This window comes from Panthera tigris, chromosome A2 (genome assembly GCF_018350195.1).
Source record: "Panthera tigris isolate Pti1 chromosome A2, P.tigris_Pti1_mat1.1, whole genome shotgun sequence".
NCBI classification, from domain to species: Eukaryota; Metazoa; Chordata; class Mammalia; order Carnivora; family Felidae; genus Panthera; species Panthera tigris.
Genome location: NC_056661.1, coordinates 2946531 through 2971691, shown reverse-complemented (window position 1 = coordinate 2971691; position 25161 = coordinate 2946531). Strand labels below are relative to the sequence as shown.

The following is a 25161-nucleotide window of genomic DNA, read 5'->3' as shown; positions in this document are numbered from 1 at the left end:
GGAGTTTGGGGCGGCCCCGGGGACGCCCGGGGCACCCTCCTGAAAGGAGGCGCTCCGGACAGGGGCTGGCGACAGGCAGAACAGGGGGCTGTGGGGGTCTGTCGGAGGGCAGCCTGGAGAGGCCCATCCGCTGGCCTCGGCCGCCTCAGGCTCCGGGTCACGCGCCTGGGCCCGGAACACGGTCCTGTCCTTTATTTGACATTTGGGAAACAGCAGAAACACAAACGTAAGACCCCCCCCACCCGCCCCCCAGGCGTCCCGGCCTTCCCGGGGCAGAGCTGCGCCGACCCAGAAGATGCGGGGCCCAACTCGGCTCCCAGACTCCGCGTTTTTCGAGGCGGAGCCTCTGGCGTTGGACGCGGGACGGCCCCGTGACGTTCAGGACGTTCAGGAGCCTCCCCCACGGGGCAAGATGTCGGGTGTTCCCTTCCCTCAGCAGCAAACACCACCAGCTCCCTCCTGGCATCGGAATAACCCAAAACACCTCGATGCGCCCAGGTCGAGAAGCCTCCGGCCTCTCCCCTGAGGCCAAGAACCTCATACCCAGGGCACTTGAACTAGACCGCTAAGAAACCAGCGACGGCGCCGGGAAGAGGGGCCTGGAGAAGGTACCCGCTCAACCTTTGTTCAGATTCATAGAAACAGAAACTCTGAGGATCGAAGGGGACCGCAGAGGACCACATTCTGTGAGCACTTTCCAGCCTTTTCTTAAATGCCTCCACGGACGAGGAACTCACTACCTCTAAAGGCCACCCTGACGGGCGTGCGGACCACGTTAGAAAAGTCTGACTTCTGTCCAAGGTAAATTTACCTCCTTTGACCGCAGGTCTCCGTAGCATCCAGGCCACTGGGATTTATTTTCCCAAGTGAACTTCAAAACACTCAAAACCTGCAATAAACCTGTATCTTCCTGTATCGCGGTTCAGAGCCGGTTTCCCGTGGCGGGAACCTGAGGGGCTCATCCCAACCCTGTGTTGGGGGGAGGGGGTCAGGAAAGCGGGGACACTTCATTCCCTCAGTAGGAGGTAATGATCAGGATTGCCCTGCGGTGTGGCGTCCATTAAAGGGGCTTGAGAATGTTCTAGAAGGGGGGGCGGGTTTGCAACTGCGGGGCGGGGGTGATTCTCAGCAGCTCGCGTGTGCCATCGTGGACTCCGTTAATCCCAAAGAAGATCGGGAGATGAAGGCGAGGGGAGCTGGTCAAGTGTAAAGCCATGAGGTGCAGGGACGGGAGGTCCCCGGGGCACAGCGCTGCTGGGGGGGCTGAGCTTCCGGGCCACGTGCCCAGGGCCGCAGGGGGTGTTCTAGGAGAAAAGGCACAAGAACGAGTCCAGATCCGGCCAAGTTGCTGGCGGGCATCCGTGGCTCCGGGGTGGGCCAGGTGACAAACGAGAGAAGGGTCTTGAACCAGGACTTTGTGCAGTGATGGTGGTGCTGAGGGCGAGGAGGGGGTCTCTGAAGCCGTCGAGGGCACACGGGCCATGCCCTGGGCCGTCTTCCTCTTCTCGGCCGCGAGCTCGCGAGTGTGGAGGGCTGAGAACCAGGTCCTTTTCTGGAACATACCGCGTTGTTTGAAAACAAAACGAAACAAAAACGTTTTCAAGCAGCTCAAAAGGATGCTGGGTTTCAGAGATGGATGGGGGGGGACTGGCCCCCTCCAAAGACAGGGGCGTCAGGACAAGGCGGGGAGGAGGTCCAGGACCAGAGGGCGTCTGACAGAGGTTTCTTGCCACCTGGAATCTTCTGTCTTGTCCTTCTCTGTAGTCTTGTCACCTCAGGACATGCTAGAGAGGGATAAACACAGGCCAGGCTGTTATTACTGTTTTTAAAGAACTCGGGCAGCAGTGGGGGGATGGGGGGCGGCGCCTGGGTGGCTCAGTCGCTTAAGCAACCGACTCCGGCTCAGGTCATGATCTCGCGGTCCGTGGGTTCGAGCCCCGCGTCGGGCTCTGTGCTGACGGCTCGGAGCCTGGAGCCTTCTTCCGATTCTGTGTCTCCCTCTCTCTCTCCCTGCCCTTCCTTCACTTGTGCTCTGTCTCTCAAAAACAAATAAGCGTTAAAACAAATACATAAACACAAATAAAATACGTGATTATCCTTAAAAAATACAGAAAGAACGCGGGGAACGCGTGCGCGTGTGGACGGCACGATCCGACCCGGCTTTGGGGGGCCCTCGGCAGCAAGAGCGGGACCAGCCCATCAAGGTCTGCTGCCTGCCACCCACCTTCCGGGTGTGCTTCCAAAGGGGACCCCTCAATCGGTGCGTCAGGAGAACGGGCGCCGGGCCGACGTCACCAGTCGGACCAGAGGGAAGCTTCAACCCAGCTACCCGTCCTTCTGTCCCCTCCCTCTGCCCACCTATTCACCCACCTATCTGTCTGCTCGTCCACCCGGTAGCTTCTTACAATTTCTTCTTTGGGGTCTTTAATAATTTTAAGCACTTCTAATTCATCATCCCTACCTGAGGATTCAGGGGAGGGTCTAACTCTGCTTTTTCTTGAATCTGCTGGCTTTCGCTCGTGGTGCGGGACTTCCTTGTGCGTTCTGTGTCTGTGGGTGAAACTCACCCCCAGAAGACGATCTTGTCAGAAAGGCACCGAGAACTTGCCTCCACTCGGTGTGCCCAGGGCAGTACTGGTCTAAGACCATTTAGACGAAGAATTTTTTTTTAATGTTTATTTATTTTGGAGAGAGGGAGAGAGAGAGAGAGAGATACAGCGTGAGCTGGGGAGGGGCAGGGAGAGGGAGACACAGAATGTGAAGCAGGCTCCAGGCTCCGAGCTGTCAGCACAGAGCCCGGTGTGGGGCTCGAACTCACAGACCTCGAGATCATGGCCTGAGTCGAAGTCGGGTGCTTACCGGAGCCCCAGCGCTCGGAGTGCCCCGTCTGGTAAGAGTGTCTTTGTTTCCCTGGGGACCGTGGGTCGTGTGAGACAGCGTAGGCTAACAGCGGGATGTAGGTTGGGGGTATCGGCGGGACCTCGGGACGGCGGAGACTGAGCTCAGCCACGGGAGTGGTTACCCAAGCGTAAGGGACCGCCCCCAGGAAACACCCTGGACGTGGGCGTAGCGTCCCTGGTTGGGGACATTGCCAGGCGAGCTAAGGGCTGACTGGATAAGCCCCCCGGGAGACCACACCGGGAGGCTCACCTCTGGCCTCTCCGGGCCCGGGCATCATATTCCTTATGCCCGTTCTCACCCGTACTCATCCCTCCACCATATTAAACCATAACTGTAAGCGAGACAGCTTTGCTGAATTCTGTGGGCACTTCTAGCAAACCCCTGAACCTGAGGGTGGTCTCCATGACCCCCAGCACACAGAGCGGCTTTTCCTGGCCTCTGGAGCAGGCGGGGACCCTGAGACGGGCCGCGGGCAAACGCCGCGCCCGTGGCCGCGTTACAGAGCCCGGGCTTTGGGGGCCTGGCTCCGGTCAAGCCTGCCGTGTGGCTTAGCTCTGGGGCATCAGGTCGGTGGCGCCCCCGGAGTTGCGCAGGGACGGGCAAGCCAAGCCCGACTCCCCAGGACGGTAGCAATCGACCCCCAAACAGTAAATCGCGGGGCGAACGGTTCCCACGCGACTGGGCTCCACTCGGGACACTGAGGCACAGGCACCGGGACGGCCCTGCTCCCCACCTACCTTGTTTCCTGATCTGTGGCTGGAGCAGGCCTGTGAAGAGAGAAGCCTTCGCGTTATTTGCCTACTTGGGGGGGAACCCTGGCATCTGGCCGCGAGCCCCGTGCGGCCGGCTCGGCCTCGCCTTGAGCTGGTACCAAGCGAGTGGGGGCAGCCCATGGGGACGTGCAGAAAGGTCACCAGCCAGAACCTCCACCGGAGAGCAGAACCCCTCTCGCGGCCGCATCAGCTACCCGCGGTCCCTGAGTCCTAGACGCTGGGGGCGGGGGGGGGGGGGGGATGGCCCCAGACGCAGCCGCTGCCCCCAGGTGGCGCAAGGGCAGGAGACAGAGGCTACGCGAGGGTCAAATGCAGGAGGCAGGCTGGCCGGGCAGAGGGGAGGGGGGCAGGGGCGGGGGCAGAGCCCGCTGCGTTTTCTACCCATCGGGGGCAAGGCGCCACAGGGCTTGGGGCAGTATCTGCTGGGCGTCAGAAAAGTAAAGCGGGGGGCGTGACGGGAGGAACTGCTTATCGGGTGTGGGGTCCGTTTGGGGTGATGGAACATTCTGGAACTAGAGAGTTCTGGAACTAGAGAGGGGTGCTGCACGGACAACTCTGCCAGGGTCCGAAAGGCCACCGGAACGTGCACTTTAAAACTGTTCGTCGCGGGGGGGCCCCCGGGGGGCTCAGGCGGTTAAGTGTCTGACCTTTGATCTCGGCTGAGGGTCATGATCTCACGGCTGGTAGGATCGAGCCCCACGTCAGGCTCTGTGCTGACAGCACGGAGCCGGCTTGGGATTCTCTCCCTCCCTTTCTCTGCCCCTCCCCCCCACCAGATAAATAAATGACCTTAAAAAAAAAAGAGGGTGAAGAAGCCCCTGGAGAAGAGACGGGGCTGGGGCTGGCCATCCAGGGGGCTTGCCCGGCGGTGGGCGGGCATGTGCTGAGCCCCCGAGGCCGGGCACGGGCAGCCCAGCCCCAGAGAGGAGCGGACTTTCACATTTTCTGGACAGTTGGTTAATTTGTTTATTTATCTGTAAAGCTTTTTTTTTTTTTAAGTAATCTTTGCTCCCGCGGTGGGGCTCGAACTCACAGCCCTGAGATCAAGGGTTCCACCCTCAACCGACCGCCAGGCGCCCGACTGTTGGTTTAAATATAATTCCGGCCTCTGCAGGTGTCCCGTGGGGACGGCCCGGGGTGGAGAGAAGAGGGACCCCGGGACTGAGCATTCAGGATGGGGCCGGCGTCGTGCTGGCCATCCACGCCCGCTCTCTGCTGTCCTCGTCACGAGCGCGTTGCGGTCACTCTTACCGGCCGTGCGGGCTCGGCCGCCCTCGCCGTGGCCACCTGCACAGTTACCTGTCCTCCGCCGGCACCGCCTCGGGCTTCTCCTCAGACCTGGGCAGGACGAACTCGGGCTGCAGCCGGGCACTGGGGACGGAGAGAGAGGACGTGGGTGACGAACCTGCCCGCTGTGGCCTCGGAGGGTGGCGTGGGGGAGTCTCGCTGCCCCAGGATGGGCCCCGAGGGCACAGAGACCAACCCAGGGGTTAATGACGGCGGAGATGACCATGGGGAAGGGGGCACGAGCGGGGACAGGACGGGGAGGAGGAAAGACCCCTGAACGTTCCTCTCAGCTGTCAGCCCGGAGGCACCGGTCCTCGCCCCTTGGACACGGTCCCCTGTGCCCTGATTCCGGCTTGCGGTGCTGGTCTCCGTGCCTCCGCAGCTAAGACTGGGAGGCCAAAGAGAGGCCGAGGCAGAGAGAGAGAAAGACAGGGAGAGACAGGGAGAGATAGAGGGAGAGAGAGGGGGAGCGCGGGAGATGGAGAAGGGCAGGGGAAGAAAGGAAGGGGAAAAAGTGCAGACAGACAGACAGACAGACATCTCTAGTTCCCACCCAGCAGCGGCTACTGTCTCGAACACAGAACTACGAGTCGGGGCGCCCGGGCGGCTCGGTCAGCTGTCGGACTTCGGCTCCGGTCCTGATGTCACGGTTCATGAGTCTGAGCCCCGCGTCGGGCTCTCTGCCGTCAGTCTGTGGGCACAGAGCCCGCTTCGGATCCTCTGCCCCCCTCTCTCTGCCCCTCCCCCACTCCCGAGCACACACGCCCGCAGGAGCGCTCCCTCCCCCCTCCCCCTCCCTCTCTCAAAAATAAACAGTAAACAAAACCAGAACTACGAGTGATGAGGACACGGGAGGGGGAGGGGGAGCCCTTGTCCTGCGGGGGGGGGGGGGGCGCGGGGTGGCCCACGTGCCCCGGGGACAGCGTGGCGGTTCCGCAAAACGTTCAAGGCAGCATCGCCACGTGCTCCTGGAACCCCACTTTGGGAACGCGGGGACTCAGCTGGGTGTTCGCGGCCCGTGTCCGCAGCGGCACGACTCCCAGCAGCCTCAGCAAACCCACGTCCCTCCGTGGATGAAGGACAAACACAACGTGGTCCGTCCACGCGTGGGAATATTACTCGGCCTCGGGAAGGAAGGACCCCTGCCGCCCGCCACCACGCGGGCGGACGCGGGGGGCCACGCACGGGACGGGGCGTCCTGCCTGCCCTCGGCCTCCCTCCCTGGCGCCCGCGGCCCATTATCACTACGCGACGCCGTGCGGAGCCTCCACGGCGCTGCTCACCGTGTGGCTCATCTGCCCACGTCACTCGCCCTGCCCGGGACCCGCTTTCCTCGGTGACGCGCCCCTCTCCTCTGCCATTTGGAGCCCCCCGGACCAGGACTCTGTCTTTTTCACCTGTCCCCCCGGAGGAGGCTGGCACGGGGCCCGGCACTGATAGACGCTCTGGACCCCCCGAAGCCCCAACCCTCCCCCAGCCTTGCTGTGTGGCCTGGGGCAGGTGCCGTGCCTCTCTGAGCCTCGGATTCCTGGGCTTCGAGATGCTGCCGGGAATCCTGGCCCTGCCCAGCTCCGGGGGTGGGGGCGGAATATGAACGCATCCGGGGGACGGTACGAGGGCCTCATAACTGGGTGGGGCCGCGATCGCCCTGAGGTCCCGTGACCGCCACCCCCGGTGACGCCACCAACGAAAACCGAACCAGTAGGTTACTGAAGGGGCATTTCTGGGGCTGTCGGGGCCGAGAACGGAACCCGTGCCCCCTCTGTCAGCGGATGACTTGATTTCACCGCGACTACTATGAGCCACTTTTCACCCAGGGGGTCCCCTTGTCCTCATTCCTCAGGGTAACCCCCACGGTGGCTGTGGACTCTTTGCTCGCCTACCGTCCCTCCGTGACAGAGCAGATTCGAACCCCGGTCTGACTCAAAGCCCTCAACAAACGCGAGGGCGTCATCGGCCCCTGCTGGGCCAAAGCCACCTGTTACCCACCCCCCCCAAGGTGGGCCCGGCCCAGCCCCCGCCCCGAGGCACTCTGTACACACCTCTCTCTCCTGGCCTTGAGCCTTTCCTCTTCGTACCTGGAAGACAGAAAGCACAACTCCTCAGACGCCCCCCTCCCCCACAGGTGCGCTGCCTGGGGACCCCTTCCCTTCTGGGAACGGAGACACAATCTCCTTGTCACGTCCGAGTTCGCGCCAGCCTTGGGCGCAGAAAGGCAGCCGGGACTGACGGGCCGACGGCCTTTTTTGCGTTTCTGACAGTGACTCCGCTGGCCTCGTCCAGCATCTGGTATAGATACGGCTCAGCCGATTAGTTTCCTGTGCCCGATCCAGACCAGCAATTGAACGGGGTCATTGTAAAGCAACCCCCTCGCTGACGTGGGTCGGTCTACACGCCACCCCCCCCCCCCCCCCGCCAGGGCGTAAATATTTTCGACTTCCTTAGGCCGGTTTCCGCCACAGCTGCTCAATTCCGATGTGGCTCAAAGGCAGCCATGGATGGGCGGGGCCGTGTGCCAATAAAACTTTATTTATACAACAAGCTGTGGGCCACGGGTGGCCGGCCCCGCGTGCTCTCCGATCTCACGTGGGCTTGTTTCACCGTGTCTCCCCGGGTCCGCTGCTCCCACTCACGTCCGGCGTCCGCTTCTCGGGCCCCCGAGAGGGGAGGCGCGGAGCCTGGGCGCGCTGGGGCCGGGGGAGGGGGCGCCCCCACGGCACGGGGACACTCACTGTAGCACGCACTCGGGGATCTGCACGTGTTCCATGGGGATGAGCTGTTCCAGGTCTTCCAGGCTGTGTACGTACTGGATCTTGTTGATGAATTTGACGCTGGCGGGACAAGGAGGGACACGTGTGAAGTCCGGCCCAGGGCGCGCGAGGGCACAGAGGCTCACAGCCCATCCTTTCAGAAAGAGCAGAGGCTGTCTGGTGCCACGCGGGGCTCTGTCACCAGCGTGTGGCTTTGAACTCGCGGTTACCGTTATTTTAAAAAATCTAACTTAAACCTAATTTTGCTGAAGTATAAAATAAGCTTTTTTCGAGGGCCCCCCTGGGCGGGCGGCTCGGTCGGTTGAGCGGACGACTTGGGCTCAGGTCGCGATCCCACGGTCGGGGAGACCGGGCCCCGCGTCAGGCTCTGCGCCCACGGCCCGGAACCTGCTTCCGAGGCCCCGGCTCCCTCTCTCTCTGCCCTTCCCCCGCTCGCACTCTGTCTCTTCAAAAATAAAGCAGCATCGGAACAAGTTTTTCAAAGCTTTTTTAAAAGTCGAGTCATTTTTCTAAATGACAAACAGGAGGCCGAGAGGATACGGCACGACAGCAAACGCTAAAATAATCGAGTTAACGGTAAAAAAAAAAAAAAAAAAAAAAAAGGTAAGACGGAGTCAGGGGTCTACAAAAGCGTGTTGAGACGTTTCGTCTCTATGTCGAGAGGTCAGATTAAAACTCGGCTCAGGCTTTCCGGCGTCCGATGCAAAGGGAGACACGTGAGGAATCAATGACACACAGCGTCCCTAATGGGAAAAATAGAGCAGCTGCTTGGCAGAAAGGCCGACGGTAAGCGATTAGGCATGACAGACGCTCCCCACGGGGCGTCACAGAGCGGCCATGTGCGGTGTTCTGAGCAAATCCGACTGCTTTCATGCAGGGCAAGTCGCATGTTGTGAAATATTTTTTATACATTTATTTTTGAGAAACAGTGAGACAAAGTGTGAGCTTCCTTCCTTCCCTCCTTCCTTCTTTCCTTCCTTCCCCTTCCAACCTGGGGCTCGAACTCAAGGACCCTGAGATCAAGAGCTGCGCGTTCTCCCGAATGAGCCCACCGGGCTCCCCTGAAGGATCTGGATTCGATTCAATGCTCTGAATCATGTCAAATTAAATATACATTCAGGGGGGCGCCTGGGTGGCTCAGTCCCTTAAGCGTCTGACTCCTGATTTTGGCTCAGGTGGTGATCTCACTGTCACGAGACCCGGCCCCGAGTCAGGCTGGGCACAGAGACTGCTTAAGATTCTCTCTCTCTCTCTCTCTCTCTCTCTCTCTCGGGGCGCCTGGGTGGCTCAGTCCATTAAGTGTCCGACTCTTGGTTTCGGCTCAGGTCATGATCTCACATCGGGCTCTGTGCTGACAGCATGGAGCCTGCTTGGGATCCTTTCTCACCTCTCTCTCTGCCCTTCCCCCACTCATGCTACCTCTCTCTCTCTCTCTCAAAACAAACATTGGAAAAATACATATATATATATACTTCAAAAGATGTGGTTTACGGTGCAGATCTTGGGTACATCACATTGGCGTGACGTCTGGGGCGGCTCAAGTCGGAGACTAAGGTCAGCCCCCTGGCTACTCGGTCCCCATGGGGCCAAACCACAGTGAAACCCTAGACAGCAAGGTGAGCTTCCCGGTTGGTGGACCTTCTGGTATGCTGTCATCCATCTTTGCAGGGACAATTAAGGGCTTTTGCTACCACCCCCGGGGAGGGGACAACTGCCCGCCTGGGACCTCCATATGCACCTTCGGGCTTCGCCAACTTTAACCCGCGTCCTTCCTCTGTAGGAAACCGCGACAGCTTTTCTGAGCTCTGGGAGTCCTTCCAGTGGCCCGTCAAACCTGAGGGTGGTCTCGAGGACCCCCCAAGGCACACGTGGCTCGTGACATTATTGCCGGGAGTGGGTCAGGCCCTCCTGGCGTCCTAATGGTCCCCGCACAGGTTCTGGAGTGGACGGGGAAGGGGGGAGTGTGGCGGGCGAGCACCCGGCTGTGTGACCCTGGCTGCGTGCCTTGACCCTTCTGAGCCCCAGATCCCTCATCCACGCGACGGGCGTGACAGCGTCAGCCTCCCCGGTGGTGGCTGTCACGTTACGAGGTATCCGGCGTTTAGGATGGGACAGCTGCTTTGCTAGTATTTTTCCTGTGTTCGTCCCTTAATACTAACAACGCACATGATTTAAACAGCTTGAGGCCAAGGTCCGCATCCGACGCAGAGAAGCTGGAAGATTCGGATTCCCAACAAAGACGCGCGAGCCCGCCCCGGCCGCGGCCTCACCTGATGAAAGGCCGGGACACCGCGAGCACCGTGCGGATGAACCAGGACGGGTGCACAATGATCAGCGACTTCAGGTTCTTCCGCAATCTGCGTGGGGAAACAGAGCAAGTGAGCCCTGGGGAGGGAGGGGCTCCCGGCGGGCAGATCCAGGCTGGGGGGGGGGGGTCCGGAAGGCCGAGCTCCCTTTGCGGGGTTTGTGGGGGCCACGCTGACCTCTAGCCCCGGGTGTCACTTCATTCAGGGCCTGAGCTCTTGACTGCGTGGCCGCGCGGCCCATCCCCGAAAGATGTCCTGGGGCACCCTGGTTCTGACCCCCTGTTGTGGTCACGTTGAACTGCGTGTCCCCCCCCCCAGATTTGTATGTTGTAGTCCTAACCTCTTGGACCTCAGAACGGGGACATCGTTTAGAAAATAAGGTCATGGCCGACATAATTCTCTAAAAGTCACACCAGGGCAGGATGGGACGTAATCCAATCACTGGTGTCCTTATAAAGAGGGGACGTTTGGACGCAGACACACGGGGAAAGGCCGCGTGACCACGACGGGGGCGGCGCGCCTCCAAGCTGGGGGGGGGGTGCCAAGGATGGCCGGTGCCCCCCCCCCCTCCAGGAGCCAGGAGACGCACGGAACAGACTCAGGAGCCATCAAGTCCGTTCCACCGTCCGGTCTGAGGTCGTTTGTCCGACGGCCACGCCGCCTTCGTGGGGGGGGGGGGGGGGCGGGGCTCCGGGGTCCCCTGCTCCGCGGGGGTGAAAACCCCTCCCCCCCCCCCCCCCGGGCCCTTCCGCCCACGCGCTCACCTCCTGTCGATCATCTGGTAACACTTCTTCAGCCAGCCGATGCCGGGCATCCTCCGCCGGGGGGTGGCGCCGTTCAGGTAGACGATCATGTAGTCCTCGGCCACCAGCAGCTCCAGACTGCTGATGACGTACCTGGTCACGTGTGCGGAAGACCGGGGGGGGGGGGGCCGGCAGGGGGGGGGGGCCAGAGTTAGGAAGCCCCGCCCCCCGTCCGCGGGACGGAGCGCCCGTGGGCGCCTGCGCTCTTCGCTGCCGCCTGCCGTGCTGGGCCAGCCCCGCCTGCTCGGGGTGGCGCGGCTGCAGACCCCAGCCCACCCCAAGTTAGTGTCCGTGGGCCTAGGGATAGCAGGGGTCACCATTTCACTAAGCACTTATCAGGCACCAAGGGTTTTACGCGCACGACAGCATCTAGCGTCTCCGTTAATCCGGAGAGGGGGTCCCAACGGCCCCGGGGACGGCCGGGGAACGGGCACCCACAGTGGACGGCCCACCGCACCAGACGTTACGGGTCCGGGCTCCCGTCCCGGCCCCGTCTCTCCCCGAGCAACTTGAGAAAATCTTTTCTTTTTGTTTACTGTTATTATTATTTTTTTAAATGTCTGTTTATTTTGACAGAGAGCGAGCAGGGGAGGGGCAGAGAGGGAGGTGGACAGAGGGTCCAAAGTGGGCTCCACGCTGTGAGGGCGGAGCCGGACGTGGGGCTTGAACTCGCGAGCCGGGTGATCATGACCTGAGCCACCCCGCAGCCCCAGAAAACCTTTTCCTCTGTCTCAGCCTCTACGTCCCCACCTGAAGGTGGGGGGGTGGGGGGAGGCTGGGCTCCCTGGATTCTGGGGCCCCTTCCCGCCCTGACCTCCCCCAGGTGCCTCCTCGTCCTCTGAACCGCCGGGCACCGGAGCCCCACCGAGTCAGCAGGAAACCTCCATAATCACCAGAACAGAAGTAGATCACGTTTACTGAGCTCTTTTTGTCACCTGCCAGGTGCACCCCTGCGTCCTTGGGCAAGTGACCGAACCTGTCTGTGTGCTGGGGGCGGCACCTGTAGGAGGAGGTGTCCGCCCCACAGGGTTGCCCGGAGCGTGGACTGCGTTTCCACACGTGAAGCGCGTGGCCTCGCGGGCCGCCAGAGAGTAAATGCCCAGTAAGTGGGAGTGACGAGGGGTGGGCCTGGGAGCCTGGTCCAGCCCACGGGCTGGGGCCCTTGGAGCCATGGGCACGGGGCGCAGCGGGCGGGCGGGCCACTTACAGGAAGAGGTTCTCCATGATGTAGTGGTAGTCAGGGGAGCTGCTGTCCGGGAGGAAGCAGGCAGCGAACACAATGATGGCGTTGAGACCCTCGCCGTAGTACCCTGGGGAGAGGCGGCCAGTGAGTGGCTCGCGCTCTGAGCTGCCCCCGGCTCTCCCCCGGGCCCCCACCCCCTCGCCAGCCAGCCCCTTCCTTCCCGGAGGGCACGGCTCTGAGTCATGGGAGCGCTTGGGGAGCCGGCAGACCCCTGATCGGCCTGCCTTTGATGGGGACACCGGGCTTAACGCCCCTGTGTCTCGGATGAAGAGACTGAGGTTCAGAGGGAGCCTCTGATGACCTCCGGTCGGCCCGGCTGGAGCCAGGGGGGGCCCGCGGGGTGCGGTCTCACCTCCGTGGGTCACTACCCTCATGTAGGGTCGGATCATGTGCAGGTCAATCCGGTGTTCTTGTTCTCCGATGATCACCGTCCGCCAGAGGCGCCCGTTGGTGGCACCGCCGTCCTCCACTGCGCCGTCCCCGAACAGATCTGCGCTGTCACCGGGCATGTTCTTCGCGGCGGCCACCGGGGTGTCATCTGGGGGGGTGGGGGAGGGAGCAGAAGGGACGTCTCAGTCCAGACGCTGGGTCCGGCTCAAATGCCACCTTCTCCAGAAAGCCTGGCTTCCTAGAGCACTCTGTGGGCTTGGGGCTCAGAGCCTGTGAACGTGTGTGTGTGCTTCATCAAACCGCGAGGGCGCTCAAGGGCACGGGCGCTCTCATTCTGTGCCCTCCTTGGAGCCTGGCACACGGAGAGACGATGCAGCCTGGCACCGGGACCCCCTGCACGCTTGCCCGGCCCCTAGCGACGCACGCGGCTCTCCACGGCCCGGTCCTCCTCCGCCTCCCGTGTTTCATCCAGCCCTGACCCCTCCTTCCGGCGCGTCCCCTACCTCAGCCGCCAGAGGCCCATCTAAAACCCCTCTGGGGCGACAGGAATAAACACAATGACGAGAGAATCCCACAAATCACCGCACACGTGTCGGGTGGCCTAGACGAAACGGCTAAATTCTAAGAAACGCACAAACCACCAGAACTGACTCACGAAGAAATAGAAAAACGGGGTAGACCCGTGACGGCAGGGTGATTGGATCAGGGGTGGAAACTCCCTCCCTCCCTCCCTCCCTCCCTCCAGCCCGCCGAGGGCCGGGTGGCTTCGAGGCCGAGTTCCAGCAAACAGGTAAAGAGGTAACGCCGATCCTTCCCCGTCTCAGCACTGCACACGTTCGGGGCGTCCCGAGTGGGCATCCTCGCCGCCCCACTCAGTGCCAGGAGCAGCCCCAGTGCGACGGCCCCAGACGTCCCCAGACGCGGCCCTGTGTCCCCTGGGGCAGGACCACCCCTCGGGTGAGCCCCTCTGCCCCGTCCCAACATCTCACCTCGTTTCCCTCACAGCACCGAGCACCAGGGGCGATCAGCTTGTGCGTTTTGGCTTTGGTGCCTCGCGTCTGTCTTTCTGGCGACCGTGCTTGGGGCTGGGCACCCCCTCTTCCTGCCACATCCCCGCCACCCGCCCCGCACCCCAGTCAAGATCTGCTCCCGAACAAATGCTCCCCAGACGGCTGTGCGATGAGTTGGAGGCACTTCATTTCGGACGCGGTCACCTTTGAGAATCACGGGAAAGCCACGCCCCCCGGACAAACCCTCAAGTCCTCAAGAAAAACGGGCGTGGGGTCGCAGCGGAGGAGGGACCCTCCCGGGGCTGTTCCGTGAGCCCTGGGTTGGAGCCCCTGTCCCAGCTCAGCCCGTGGGGAGCAGCCCTGGGCCTCACCTTCCCACTCCAGCTCATTGCCATTTCCCAGAAACTCCAGCGAGTCGGTCTCGTCCGGGGTCTCGATGTCGTCCACGTTGATATCTAGGTCATCGGGGGTGTCCAGGAAGTCGTCGGACAGCAGGGAGCCCTCGCTCTGATCCAGCGAAATGTTGATCTCGGGGGCGACCAGTGTCTTCCGCTTACGATGAGCTCCGTTGAAGTTCAATGTGTTGGGAGGGGCTGTTTGGAAAACGGGAGAACGAAACAACTGCGGCTTCTTCCTCTCCTTGCTCCCCCTCCCCGGTTCCCGACCCGGTGAGCGGTCTGCCCCACCATGTGGTTGCAAGTCAGGCGACATCCCTTCCGGACAGGTTCATGCCGTGCCCTTGCCACCCGGACGTCAAGGGCGGGCGCCTGGACCTCGCTGCTTCCCGGCTCTGTGACCCCGCAGACGGAGCCTGACTTAACTTTACCGGCCGCTAGGTGAGACTCGCAACGGTGAGTCAGGTCAGGGTCACACGGATGGCCTGCCCGGCTCTAGACGGTGGGCCTGTCGACACCTGCGATCACGGTTGCCTTCTGGATGGGGCTGGCAGAGGACGCCCGCGTTCTGCTTTTCACCTCTCGGTGATGTTCACCTCCGTAATCGCTGAAGTTTACCGATCACATCGCACGGGCCAGGCCCTCTTCGCAGCACCCCCCCCCCCCAAGCGTTTTCCTGTTTCGACTTTGCGATATCCGCACAAGGCGAGTTCTGTTATTGTCCCCTTTACCAGGTGAGCAAACTGAGGCACAGAGGGATCTCTCTGGAGCTGGTCAGAGTGGGTATGCCTCATGGTTTGAACTGCTTTTTCCCGAAGACTCTTAGCTGAAACTCTGGTCTCCTTGTATGAGGTGGTCTCCCCCCACCCCACCCCCCCCGGGCTGCCTCCAAGGGGTTAAAGCTGATCCAACAGCTAGCTGAGCAGGGCTAGCCCCTGACGGAGGTGGCCTTATATGGGGTAAGTCCCCAGATGTCCCCAAGCCAGCTCAAGGGAGACAGGTTGTTCTTCCAGAGACCTTGGGAACTCTCCCCCAGAATCGTCAGCGGACGGAATCGTCGGTGGACAGTGGGGACAAAATAAATGAGCCAATAGGAGAGCCCTGCCCCTCTCTCGCCAGATGAAGACATTCGTCGACACGTAATTCAACGGACAAGCTCCTTACCCTTTTGGTCTTTGAATTTCTCCAGCCCTAAACCACGGGTCAGAGGTGACCGCCTCAGGACACACACCGGGATGTAAATGTGTGCTTTTGCAGAAAACGGTAAAAACAAAATAGCCATGGGGGCACCTGGCGGGGGCGGGGCTCAGTCGGCTAAGCGTCTGACTCTTGGTTTCGGCTCAGGTCATGATCTCACGGTTCGTGAGTTTGAGCCCCGTGTCGGGCTCCGTGCTGACAGCATGGAGCCTGGGATTCTGTCTCTCTCTCTCTCTCTTTCTGCCCCTCCCCTACTTGCACTGTCCCTCCCTCTCTCTCTCTCTCTCTCAAAAATAAAGAAAGAAAGAGGGGTGCCTGGGTGGCGCAGTCGGCTAAGCGTCCGACTTCAGCCAGGTCACGATCTCGCGGTTCGTGAGTTCGAGCCCCGTGTCAGGCTCTGGGCTGATGGCTCAGAGCCTGGAGCCTGTTTCCGATTCTGTGTCTCCCTCTCTCTGTGCCCCTCCCCCGTTCATGCTCTGTCTCTCTCTGTGCCAAAAATAAATAAAAAACGTTGAAAAAAAAAATTTTTTTAAATAAAAAAAAAATAAATAAAATAAAGAAAGAAAGAAAATCGAATAGAATTTTCACTAAAAAAAAAATCTGATGGAATTTGTCCTGCCAAATTTCAAGACTTGCTGGGACTGACGATCCCTTTCTTTCCTCCTGTTTCTGCTTTTCGGAATGAGGACATCTATCCCATGCCTGTCCCACCGTCCTATTTTGGAAGCAAATAACCTGCCGGGGTTTCACGTGTTCACAGCTGAAGAGGAATTTTGCCCTGAGTCTTCTTCCTCTTATGGCCCTCAACTGATTAGATGAGACCCACCCATATTAGGGAATGCAATCTACTCTACTCAGAGTCTAGTCATTTAAATGTGAATCTCATTGAAAGAGTGACTCTCAATGGAAACCTCTAGAATAATGCGTGACCACATCTCTGGGTGCTGTGGCCCAGCCGAGTGGACACATAAAATTGACCACCAAGTCTCTCCATCTCCTTAACTAAATGTCATTTGCGAAGTCCCTTTTGCCACGTGAGGGGACCTTCACAGATTCCAGGATTAGGATCTGGATACGCTTTGGGGGCTGTGATTCAACCAGTCACACCTAGGAAGAGGGGTACGGTTATCCCACACCTCTCGTTTCGCAGAGGTAGGAAACGGAGCTCCGACACAGTCAGGGGACTCGCCCAAGATCACCCTCTGGGGGTGACAACGACAGGCAGACTCCATGTGCTCAGGTCAGAAGCAGGCCCAGTACTCTAGGGGGACCAATCATCCAGAGTGGCCCCAGAAAGCTGGGACGAGCTGGTCTTAGCTCTTACTGCTGTGTGACATCAGGGGCATGGCTGTCCCTCTCTGGTCACTCTTTCCTCCGAAAGGGTAGGATGAGCTGTGATGAGCTGCATGGGGGAGACGCGGGCAGAGTGGGCCCCCCCCCCCCAGCAAGACCACGTGAGGGGATGCCACTGAGGAGAACACATGTTCAGGACAGTTCCTCTGGCTGTCCTGGACCCCCCGTCCCCAAATTCTGGGGCTTTGGATCCTCAGAGCCGTGAGCCTTCCTGAGCGCTTAGGACAGCAGAGCCCTCCAGGGCTGACTTTGCGCCTGGCGTCCCCTGGGCACTTAACACATGTCACCTCATTTAGTCCTGGCAGTCCCCCTTCCGCGGGGAGCTCACGACCTGCATTTAATAGATAAGGACTTGGAGGCACAGAGAGGCCAGGCAACCAGCTGAAGGATACACAGCAACACCACATGACTCGGCCGCGCATCTCCCACCCCCCCCCAGCCCCACCCCAATGGTCGCTTTCCCTCCAGGCCTCGCGCAGAAGGCCCCCCTTCCCTGACGGTCCGCCTCGGACATTTCGACAGCTACGGCCTCAGGCAGAGCGGGACCTGGAAACAGCGTGCCCGTTTTTGCACCCGTGGAAACTTACAGGACGTGTCTTCCGTGGGGCTGCCAAGCGGGTCCATCCCTGTCTCTTCCGGGAGTGGCCTGTGGACCCAGCAGAGAGCAGGTATCAGTCACGGGAGCGCGGAGTGCAAACAAACAGCATGGACAAGACTCGGGGAGGTCTGGGGAGTCCCTGGGACAGAGGACACCTGCTCATCGGCACAGAACATCCTAGAACATCGGTGCCGGAGGGCTCCCTTCCGATCATCGCATGGCTATTAAGCTTTTCTTTCTTTCTTTTAAAAAAAAAATGTTTTAATGTTTATTCATTTTTGAGAGACAGAGTCTGAGTGGGGAAGGGGCAGAGAGAGAGAGAGACACAGAAGCCGAAGCAGGCTCCAGGCTCCGAGCTGTCGGCACAGAGCCCGACACGGGGCTCGAACTCTCGAACCGCGAGGTCACGATCTGAGCCGAAGTCCGACGCGCCACTGGCTGACCCTCTCAGGTGCCCCAAGTTTCGTCTGTTAAAGTAACGCCACCGACCGTGCATTTGTGGCCCTTGATGCTTGGCCGGGCATGGATTTGCAAAACCAGGCGGTTTTTTCCTGGCAACGCCTGGACCGCTTTGGGGAGCTCAACGCCGGTGCATTGGGCCCAGGCGCTCCGGCTCCTTTGCTCCCGGCGAAATACTCCATCCCGGGAGGCAGAAGGTCTGAACAGAGCCCGGGGCTGCCAGAGGCCCTCGCTGCAGGGCGCGCTGACTCAGGGAAGCGCTAATTCACCTCTGCAACTCAGCAGTGCGGGCTCAGCCCAACGGGGAGCCAGAGCCGTGGGGAGAGGAGGGCGATGGAATGCTTCCTCCTTTCCTTTTCAAAGCCCTTCACTCCCTCTGTCTGTTCCTCTTCCTTTCCGTCTTCCTTTCCTGCCCCCCCCCCCCCCCCCCCACCACAGAACATCCAGGCGCAGTGGCGGGTCTGGGAGGGGAAGGGAGAACGGGAAGTTGCTTTGCGGTCATACAGGTCAAAGGTCAAACTGGAACAGACACAAAGGAAATGAACCCGTGCGTCCACACAAACACCCACACTGCAGGGGCGACTGGGGGCGGGGGGGCGTTCAGCCAGTTAAGCGTGACTCTTCAGCTCAGGTCAGGATCTCACGGTTCGAAGGTTCGAGCCCTGGTGTCGGGCCCTCCCTCCGCCAAAAAATAAATAAGCTTAAAAAAAAAACCCACACCCCAGTGTGATATGATTCACAGTGGCCAAAAAGTGGAAACACGCCGTGTCCATGGATGGGTGAAGGGATATGTGTCCCTCACGCACCGGAAGGTCACTCGGCTGCGAGCAGGAGCGAGGCGCCCACACCCGCTGCCCCCCAGGAACGGACCCTGGATACACGACGGTCAGGGAGGGAACCAGACACGAGAGGCCACACAGGGTGTGAGTCCACGTGCGTGAAACGTCCAGAACAGGCCCGTCCACGGACGGGAAGGGGGCTCGTGGGGGCCGGGGGTTCGGGGGGCAGCTGATGAGGCTGGGGTTACTTTTTAGGGAGATGGAATGTTCTGGAACTTGATAGAGGTGACGGTTGCACAGCATTGTGAATGTACCAGACGTCACTGAATCGCGCCCTGAAAACCGTTGATCCTATGCTATGTGAATTTTCCCTCAAAAGAAAACCACGCCTTGAAGGACACAAAGGGCAGACGGGGGCTGAAGAGTCAAGTCACACGCCTGCTCTCTCGGTCTTGTCTGTAGCTGCCACCCTTGCTCCCAACACAGGTGACTCCTGAATGAGTCCAGGACCCCAGAGCCCAGGAGAGACACCAGCCACCTGCCAGGTTACCCCCAACTGCAGACTGACGGCTGAGGCCCCACCTCTAGCCTTGTCCTGCCCACACAGCACTTAAAAGCATCTTAAATTTGCGGCCGAATCAGAGACGTGACACAAATATTTCGGGTTTCCGTCTTAAAAGCATCTTAAATTTGGGGCGCCTGGGTGGCTTAGTCGGTTGAGCGCCGACTTCGGCTCAGGTCACGATCTCGCGGTCCGTGAGTTCGAGCCCCGCATCGTGCCCCTGTGCTGATAGCTCAGAGCCCGGAGCCTGTTTCAGATTCTGTGTCTCCCTCTCTCTGACCCTCCCCCATTCATGCTCTGTCTCTCTCTGCCTCAAAAATGAATAAAAACGTTAAAAAAAAAAAAAAAAAAAGCATCTTAAATTTGCGGCCGAGTCAGACGTGACACAAATATTTCGGGTTTCCGTCTTTTCTTCAATTACGGACCTGCCCTCTGTGAGTGGTAACAACCCCCCAGGAGCTGAATGTGGGCCCCTTCCGCTCACCTGGGGGCCGGACTTTTGTTCTGGTTCCTTCTCTCACGTGCACCTGCCCGCCCAGTGCCCATCAACGTCTGAGGCGTCAAATCCCGGTCTAGACCGAGTCTGAACCCTCACTTACCCCATGGACGGGGCACTCGCTGTGTGCCGGGTTGGAATGTTCGCAGCATGATCTTATTTCCTCCCCACAGCAACCCTCGGAGGCAGGTAGGAGCCCATTGCACAGGGGAGGAAACTGAGGCTGGCCCCACAGGCTGGAGTCAGAGAAACTACCCGGAGGCCGAGCTGATTCCAGTCATTGCCCTCTACTGCCCCCTTGTGCCTGGTCCGCACATGTGCACCGACCCCGGCGGGGGTTTTGTGCAGCCCAGGATGTCCGGTTCTCATCAGGATGTGATTCAGCCTCCCAACCCTGGGCGGGTCCACATAAAGCCTACGTTGGCCCCTAACCTAGCGGGATGTGGCCCAGATGCAGCCGAAATGTCAGGGTGGGGAAAGCATCCAGCTCCTTGGTGCAGACTGGGAAACTGAGGACCCGAGGGAGACTTTTCCTTCAGTTCATAAACGTACGTTAGGTGTCTGGGCCGTGCTCGGCCGGGCTGCAGCGACAGTCTCCGTGCTGCCCTGAAGGTTTCTGGTAGACGTTCGCATCCAGCAGGTGGCGACTTTAAGTACGAGACCTCCCTCCACAATAGGGGTCTCACGCAAGGGAAAGGCATCGAGGTTTCCCCGGGGGAAGAAACAACTTTGACTTGATTTCTGCTCAGGTCATGATCTCGCGGCTCGTGAGATCAAGCCCCGCATTGGGCTCTGTGCGGACGGTGGGGAGCCTGCTTGGGATTCTCTCTCTCCCCCTCGCTCTCTGCCCCTCCTCTGCTCATGCTCGGTCTCTCTCAAAATAAATAAATGAAGTTAAAAAATTTTTTTATTTTATTTTATTTTTTAATGTTTATTTTTGAGGGAGAGAGATCTCAAGCGGGGGAGGGGCAGAGAGCGAAGGGGAGACAGATTCCAAATCATTCTCTGTGCTGAAAGCATGGCGCCCAATTAGGGGCTTGAACTCCCAAATCGTGAGATCATGACCTGAGCCGAAGTCAGATGCACAACCGACTGAGCCACCCAGGCGCCCCCCCTAAAACTTGTTCAAATAAAATACGTACAAAATAAAATAGAAAATATACAATATGTTGTATACTTTATACTACATGTAAAAACACATAATTATACATCCGATTATATGTAATTGCACATAATTGCATATATTACACAAAACATACAACAGCATAATGTATTAATAAAGAATATGGAAATTAATGGGGCTCCTGGGTGGCTCAGTCGGTTATGCATCTGACTTTGGCTCAGGTCATGATCTCGCGGTCCGTGGGTTCGAGCCCCACGTCAGGCTCTGTGCTGACAGCTCAGAGCTTGGAGTCTGCTTCGGATTCTGTGTCTCCCTCTCCCTCTGTGCCTCCCCCACTCGCAGTCTCTCTCTCTCTCTCTCTAAAAATAAATAAATATTAAAAAATAAAGAATATGTAAATTAATAAACATAGTAACACAAATATAACTTATATGTAAATCTACAATTCTATAATATGACATATAATTGTCATAATCTGATTTTAAATATATAATATGATTAATAATATATATCATACATGTAGAGAATGGAAAACTATTGGTTCTGTTTCTCTGCAGAACCCTGACTGATACAAGAGAGGAGAGATGTAAACACTGAGTAAACAAACAGTTGGAGGAAACAGAAGGTGATACCTGCAACAAAGAAAATAAAAAAGAAGAGGGAGGAGGTAAGGCACAGTAGTGGCAGTCAAGGAAGGCCTCTTTGAGGAGGTGACTTTAAAAAAAATATTTTTTTTAACTTTTTTTTTTTATTTTTATTTTTGAGACAGAGAGAGACAGAGCATGAACGGGGGAGGGGCAGAGAGAGAGGGAGACACAGAACCAGAAGCAGGCTCCAGGCTCTGAGCCATCAGCCCGGAGCCTGACGCCGGGCTCGAACTCACGGACCGCGAGATCGTGACCTGAGCTGAAGTCGGACGCTTAACCAACTGAGCCACCCAGGCGCCCCTAAAAAAAAATATTTTTAATGTTTATGTTTGAAAGAGACAGCATGAGCGGGGGGGGGGGGGGGCAGAGAGAGAGGGGGGACAGAGGATCCAAAGAAGGCTCTGCACCAACAGCGGCGAGCCTGATGTGGGGCTCGAACTCACGAACTGTGAGAGCAGGACCTGAGCTGAAGTTAGACGCTCAACGGAGGGAGCCCCCCAGGCGCCCCCAGGAGGGGACTTCTGTGTAGAGAGAAGACTGGGGGAAGGGCCTTCCATTTGGGCAGAGGCCCTGAGGCCGGAAGATGCTTGGTGAGTCGTAGGAACAGACCAGAAAGCAGAGAACTTCCCCTGAGTTGGAGAAGCCGACTGAGCAGGACTCCAGGCTCCCCGGGGGAGAAGAAGCCCGATGTTTCCCGACAGGCCCCACCCCCGCCGGCCCACAGGGCTGCGGCTTTCAAGGCCAGGTGGAAGCTTGCTACTTCCCCAAGTCCCAGGAAGCGCTCATTTTGTGCAGAGCTGAAGCCTGTCGGGTAAACTCCAAGTGGACCCGGATGGCTCCCGGCAGCACAGTCCTTGCTTACCTACAGTGGGCAAGCCCCCTGCAAAGTGGGCTTTCTTTAATATGCAAGGTGCACCGTATGACTTTCATCTTTCTGTGCTGGGTGGAATTCTGTTCCCCTCCCCCAAAAGATAACTCAAGTCCTACCTCCCAGCACTTGGAATGTGACCTACTGGCAACAGGGCCATTGCAGATGTAATTAAGTTAAGGAAAGGTCAACTTAAAAAATAATCTTCAAAAAGGGGCGGAGGGGGGCGCCTGGGTGGGTCAGTTAAGGGTCTGACTTCGGCTCAGGTCATGATCTTGCGGTGCGTGGGTTCGAGCCCTGCTTTGGGCTCTGTGCTGACAGCTCGGAGCCTGGAGCCTGCTTCGGATTCTCTCTCTCTCTCTCTCTCTCTCTGCCCCTCCCCTGCTCGAGGTCTGTCTCTCTCACTCTCAAAAATAAACCAATATGGGGCGCCTGGGTGGCTCAGTCGGTTGGGGGACCGACTTCGGCTCAGGTCATGATCTCGCGGTCCGTGAGTTCGAGCCCCGCGTCGGGCTCTGTGCTGACCGCTCAGAGCCTGGAGCCTGTTTCGGATTCTGTGTCTCCCTCTCTCTCTGGCCCTCCCCTGTTCATGCTCTCTCTTTGTCTCAAAAATAAATAAACATTAAAAAAAAAATTAAAAATAAATAAATAAATAAATAAACATTAAACAATTTTTTTAATAAAAAAAGAAGAGGCCATACTTCATTAAGGTGTCCGTCAGTCCAGTGAGTATTGTGCTTATGGGAAAAGGGGAATTTGGACACAGACGCAGGACGTGTGAGGATGTGGCAGAGATGGGAGAGACGTGTCCATAAGCCAGGGATCAGCCAGGGTTGCTGGCCACACCAGAAGCTGGGAGAGGTGGGAAGGAGTCTCCCCTTCAGGGGGAGCAGGGCCCTGCTGACACCTTCATTTTGGACTTCTGGACTCCAGAAGTGTGAAAGCATACATCTCTATTGTCCGAGGCCACCCAACATGGCAACCCCAGGAAACTCATGTACCCCTGTGGTATGAAATCCAGATCTCTCACCTGGGCATCCCACCAGGATGTGGCGTCGGTGAACCCTCCAACCCCGTTCTCACGACCTAGCTGGGCTCTTGCGCTACATTCCCCATCGTGCCAAGGCCTTCCTTGCCCCAGTGCCTTTGCACATCTCACTCCTCTGTCTAGAGTAAATTTGCTTAGCCTTTAAGGCTGGGTCGGTGTCCTCCAGGAGGTTCTGACTGAGTCTGGCCTCTACCCCACCCTGCACTCTGCCCCAGAGCCCACCATGAGCACTCAGTCCGTGGTACGTGTGCTAATCGCTTGCTTCCTGGGAAGACTGTGAGCCGCTGAAGGGGAGGAAGTGCCTCTTCCTATCTTGCTTCGGTGAGTCACAGGCCAGCCCTCAAAGAAGTGGCTTGTGGAAGGACAGGGGGAAGGAAGGCACATCACATGAGTCGGAGAGGCACAACCCAGAAGGCCTGTCAACCTGATGCGGCTCTACCCTCAGATTCTAGCCTCAGGGTTGAGGTTTCTCATGATGTGAAACAAGAGAATTGGGAATAAACTTTGACCATGCCTCCTGCTCCCCAGCCCCCCGCCCCCCGCCCAACCTGTGCTCCAAGGGCATCAAGCTTGGGCACTGCTTGCCTCGGTCTCCCTTCAGGGGCTTCCCAGTCTGTTTCTGCCTGACCAAGGCCGCTTCTGGTGCGTGGCAACCACAGAATCTCTTTCCGGGTAGAGGCATGCTTTTCTGATAGCCATATGACACCCGCAAAGCTCAGGCAAGGGAACCAGAGGGGATACTTCTGTGGGGCCTAAAAAATTATTTCTTGGCAACTTTGGTGGCTCTTAGATGCCCAGACAAATAAATGTACCCTTTTTCCTTCTCTGCAATTTCCAACACCTCTGTCCCTTCCTGTCACTCCTGTCTCCCCCAGCACCATTGTCTCCGGGAGGGTCACAAGGCCTGGGGTGGTAAGCAGAACCATGGACAGCGGCACCACAGCCGCCCTCCCCCCGCCCCCCCAGCAGCCTGACTCCACCCTAGCAGCCCTGACTCCACCCCCAGCAGTGCCGACTCCACCCCCAGCAGCCTGACTCCACCCAAAGCAGCCTAGACTCCACCCCCAGCAGCCCGACTCCACCCCCTGCAGTCCAACTCCACCCCCAGCAGCCCTGACTCCACCCCCAGCAGCCTGACTCCACCCAAAGCAGCCTAGACTCCACCCCCAGCAGCCCGACTCCACCCCCTGCAGTCCAACTCCACCCCCAGCAGTGCCGACTCCACCCCCAGCAGCCTGACTCCACCCAAAGCAGCCTAGACTCCACCCCCAGCAGCCCGACTCCACCCCCTGCAGTCCAACTCCACCCCCAGCAGCCCTGACTCCACCCCCAGCAGCCTGACTCCACCCAAAGCAGCCTAGACTCCACCCCCAGCAGTGTCGACTCCACCCCCAGCAATCCAACTCCACCCTAGCAGCCCTGACTCCACCCCCCGGTAGTCAGCTGTGTTTTTGCAGACTGAATTGTGTCTCCCCTGCCTCCCTCACCCCTGCCAATTCAAACATCTAAGGATCAACCGTCAATACGGCTGTTTTTGGAGATGGGGCATTTAAGAAGCAATGAAGGTGAACTGAGGTCCTTCGGGGCCTTGATCCCATCGGGCGTGGCCGTGTAAGAAGGGGGAGAGACAGGAGCAATCTCTCCACACGCATGCACAGAGGAAAGGCTACATGAGGACACAAGAAGGTGGCTGTCTACAAGCCAGGGAGTGAGCCCTCACCGAACCCACGGATGTAACTTCCAGCCTCCAGGGCGGGGAGGAAGTGTCTGTGATACTCTGTCTGGCAGTCCAAGCCGACTGAGACAGAGGAGGAAACTAGGAGAGACGAGCCCGGCGTGGAGAAAGGCGGGGCTGAGGACGGCAGAAATGCTCCAGCCGGTCAGGGCCCACGACTCCTGCACACATCTTTTGGGACCTGCTGAGGTGTGTGCAACACAAAATTAGCTCTGTGCGTGTGCTGGGCTGAGGGAGAGAGGCAGAGAGAGACAGAGGAGGAAGGGAGAGACAGAGAGAGGGGAGAGACACAGGAGGGAAGGAGGGAGGTGGGAGGGAATGATAAAGCAAAAGGAGTGAACTGTTAGTTGGCAAATCTGGGGAAAAGTTTACAGTTATGACTTAGACCATCCTTGTAAACTTTCCTCAAAGTTTGAG

General features: G+C 58.7%; 1 protein-coding gene across 1 annotated transcript in view; it reads right to left on the bottom strand.

Annotated features, from left to right (window-relative positions):
- Positions 1 to 256: 256 nt before the first annotated feature.
- Positions 257 to 25161, bottom strand: part of ATCAY (ATCAY kinesin light chain interacting caytaxin) — a 30126-nt gene continuing 5221 nt past the window's right edge. The window contains exons 3-13 of the mRNA XM_042977774.1: positions 17017 to 17075; positions 13856 to 14077; positions 12437 to 12622; positions 12049 to 12151; positions 10803 to 10934; positions 10003 to 10089; positions 7694 to 7792; positions 7004 to 7039; positions 4974 to 5045; positions 3639 to 3668; positions 257 to 1784 (exon numbers count right to left, since the gene is read on the bottom strand). Of these exons, the coding sequence (XP_042833708.1) occupies positions 1775 to 1784; positions 3639 to 3668; positions 4974 to 5045; positions 7004 to 7039; positions 7694 to 7792; positions 10003 to 10089; positions 10803 to 10934; positions 12049 to 12151; positions 12437 to 12622; positions 13856 to 14077; positions 17017 to 17075 (1036 nt within the window). The 3' untranslated portion in view covers positions 257 to 1774. The remainder of the gene's footprint in view (positions 1785 to 3638; positions 3669 to 4973; positions 5046 to 7003; positions 7040 to 7693; positions 7793 to 10002; positions 10090 to 10802; positions 10935 to 12048; positions 12152 to 12436; positions 12623 to 13855; positions 14078 to 17016; positions 17076 to 25161) is intronic.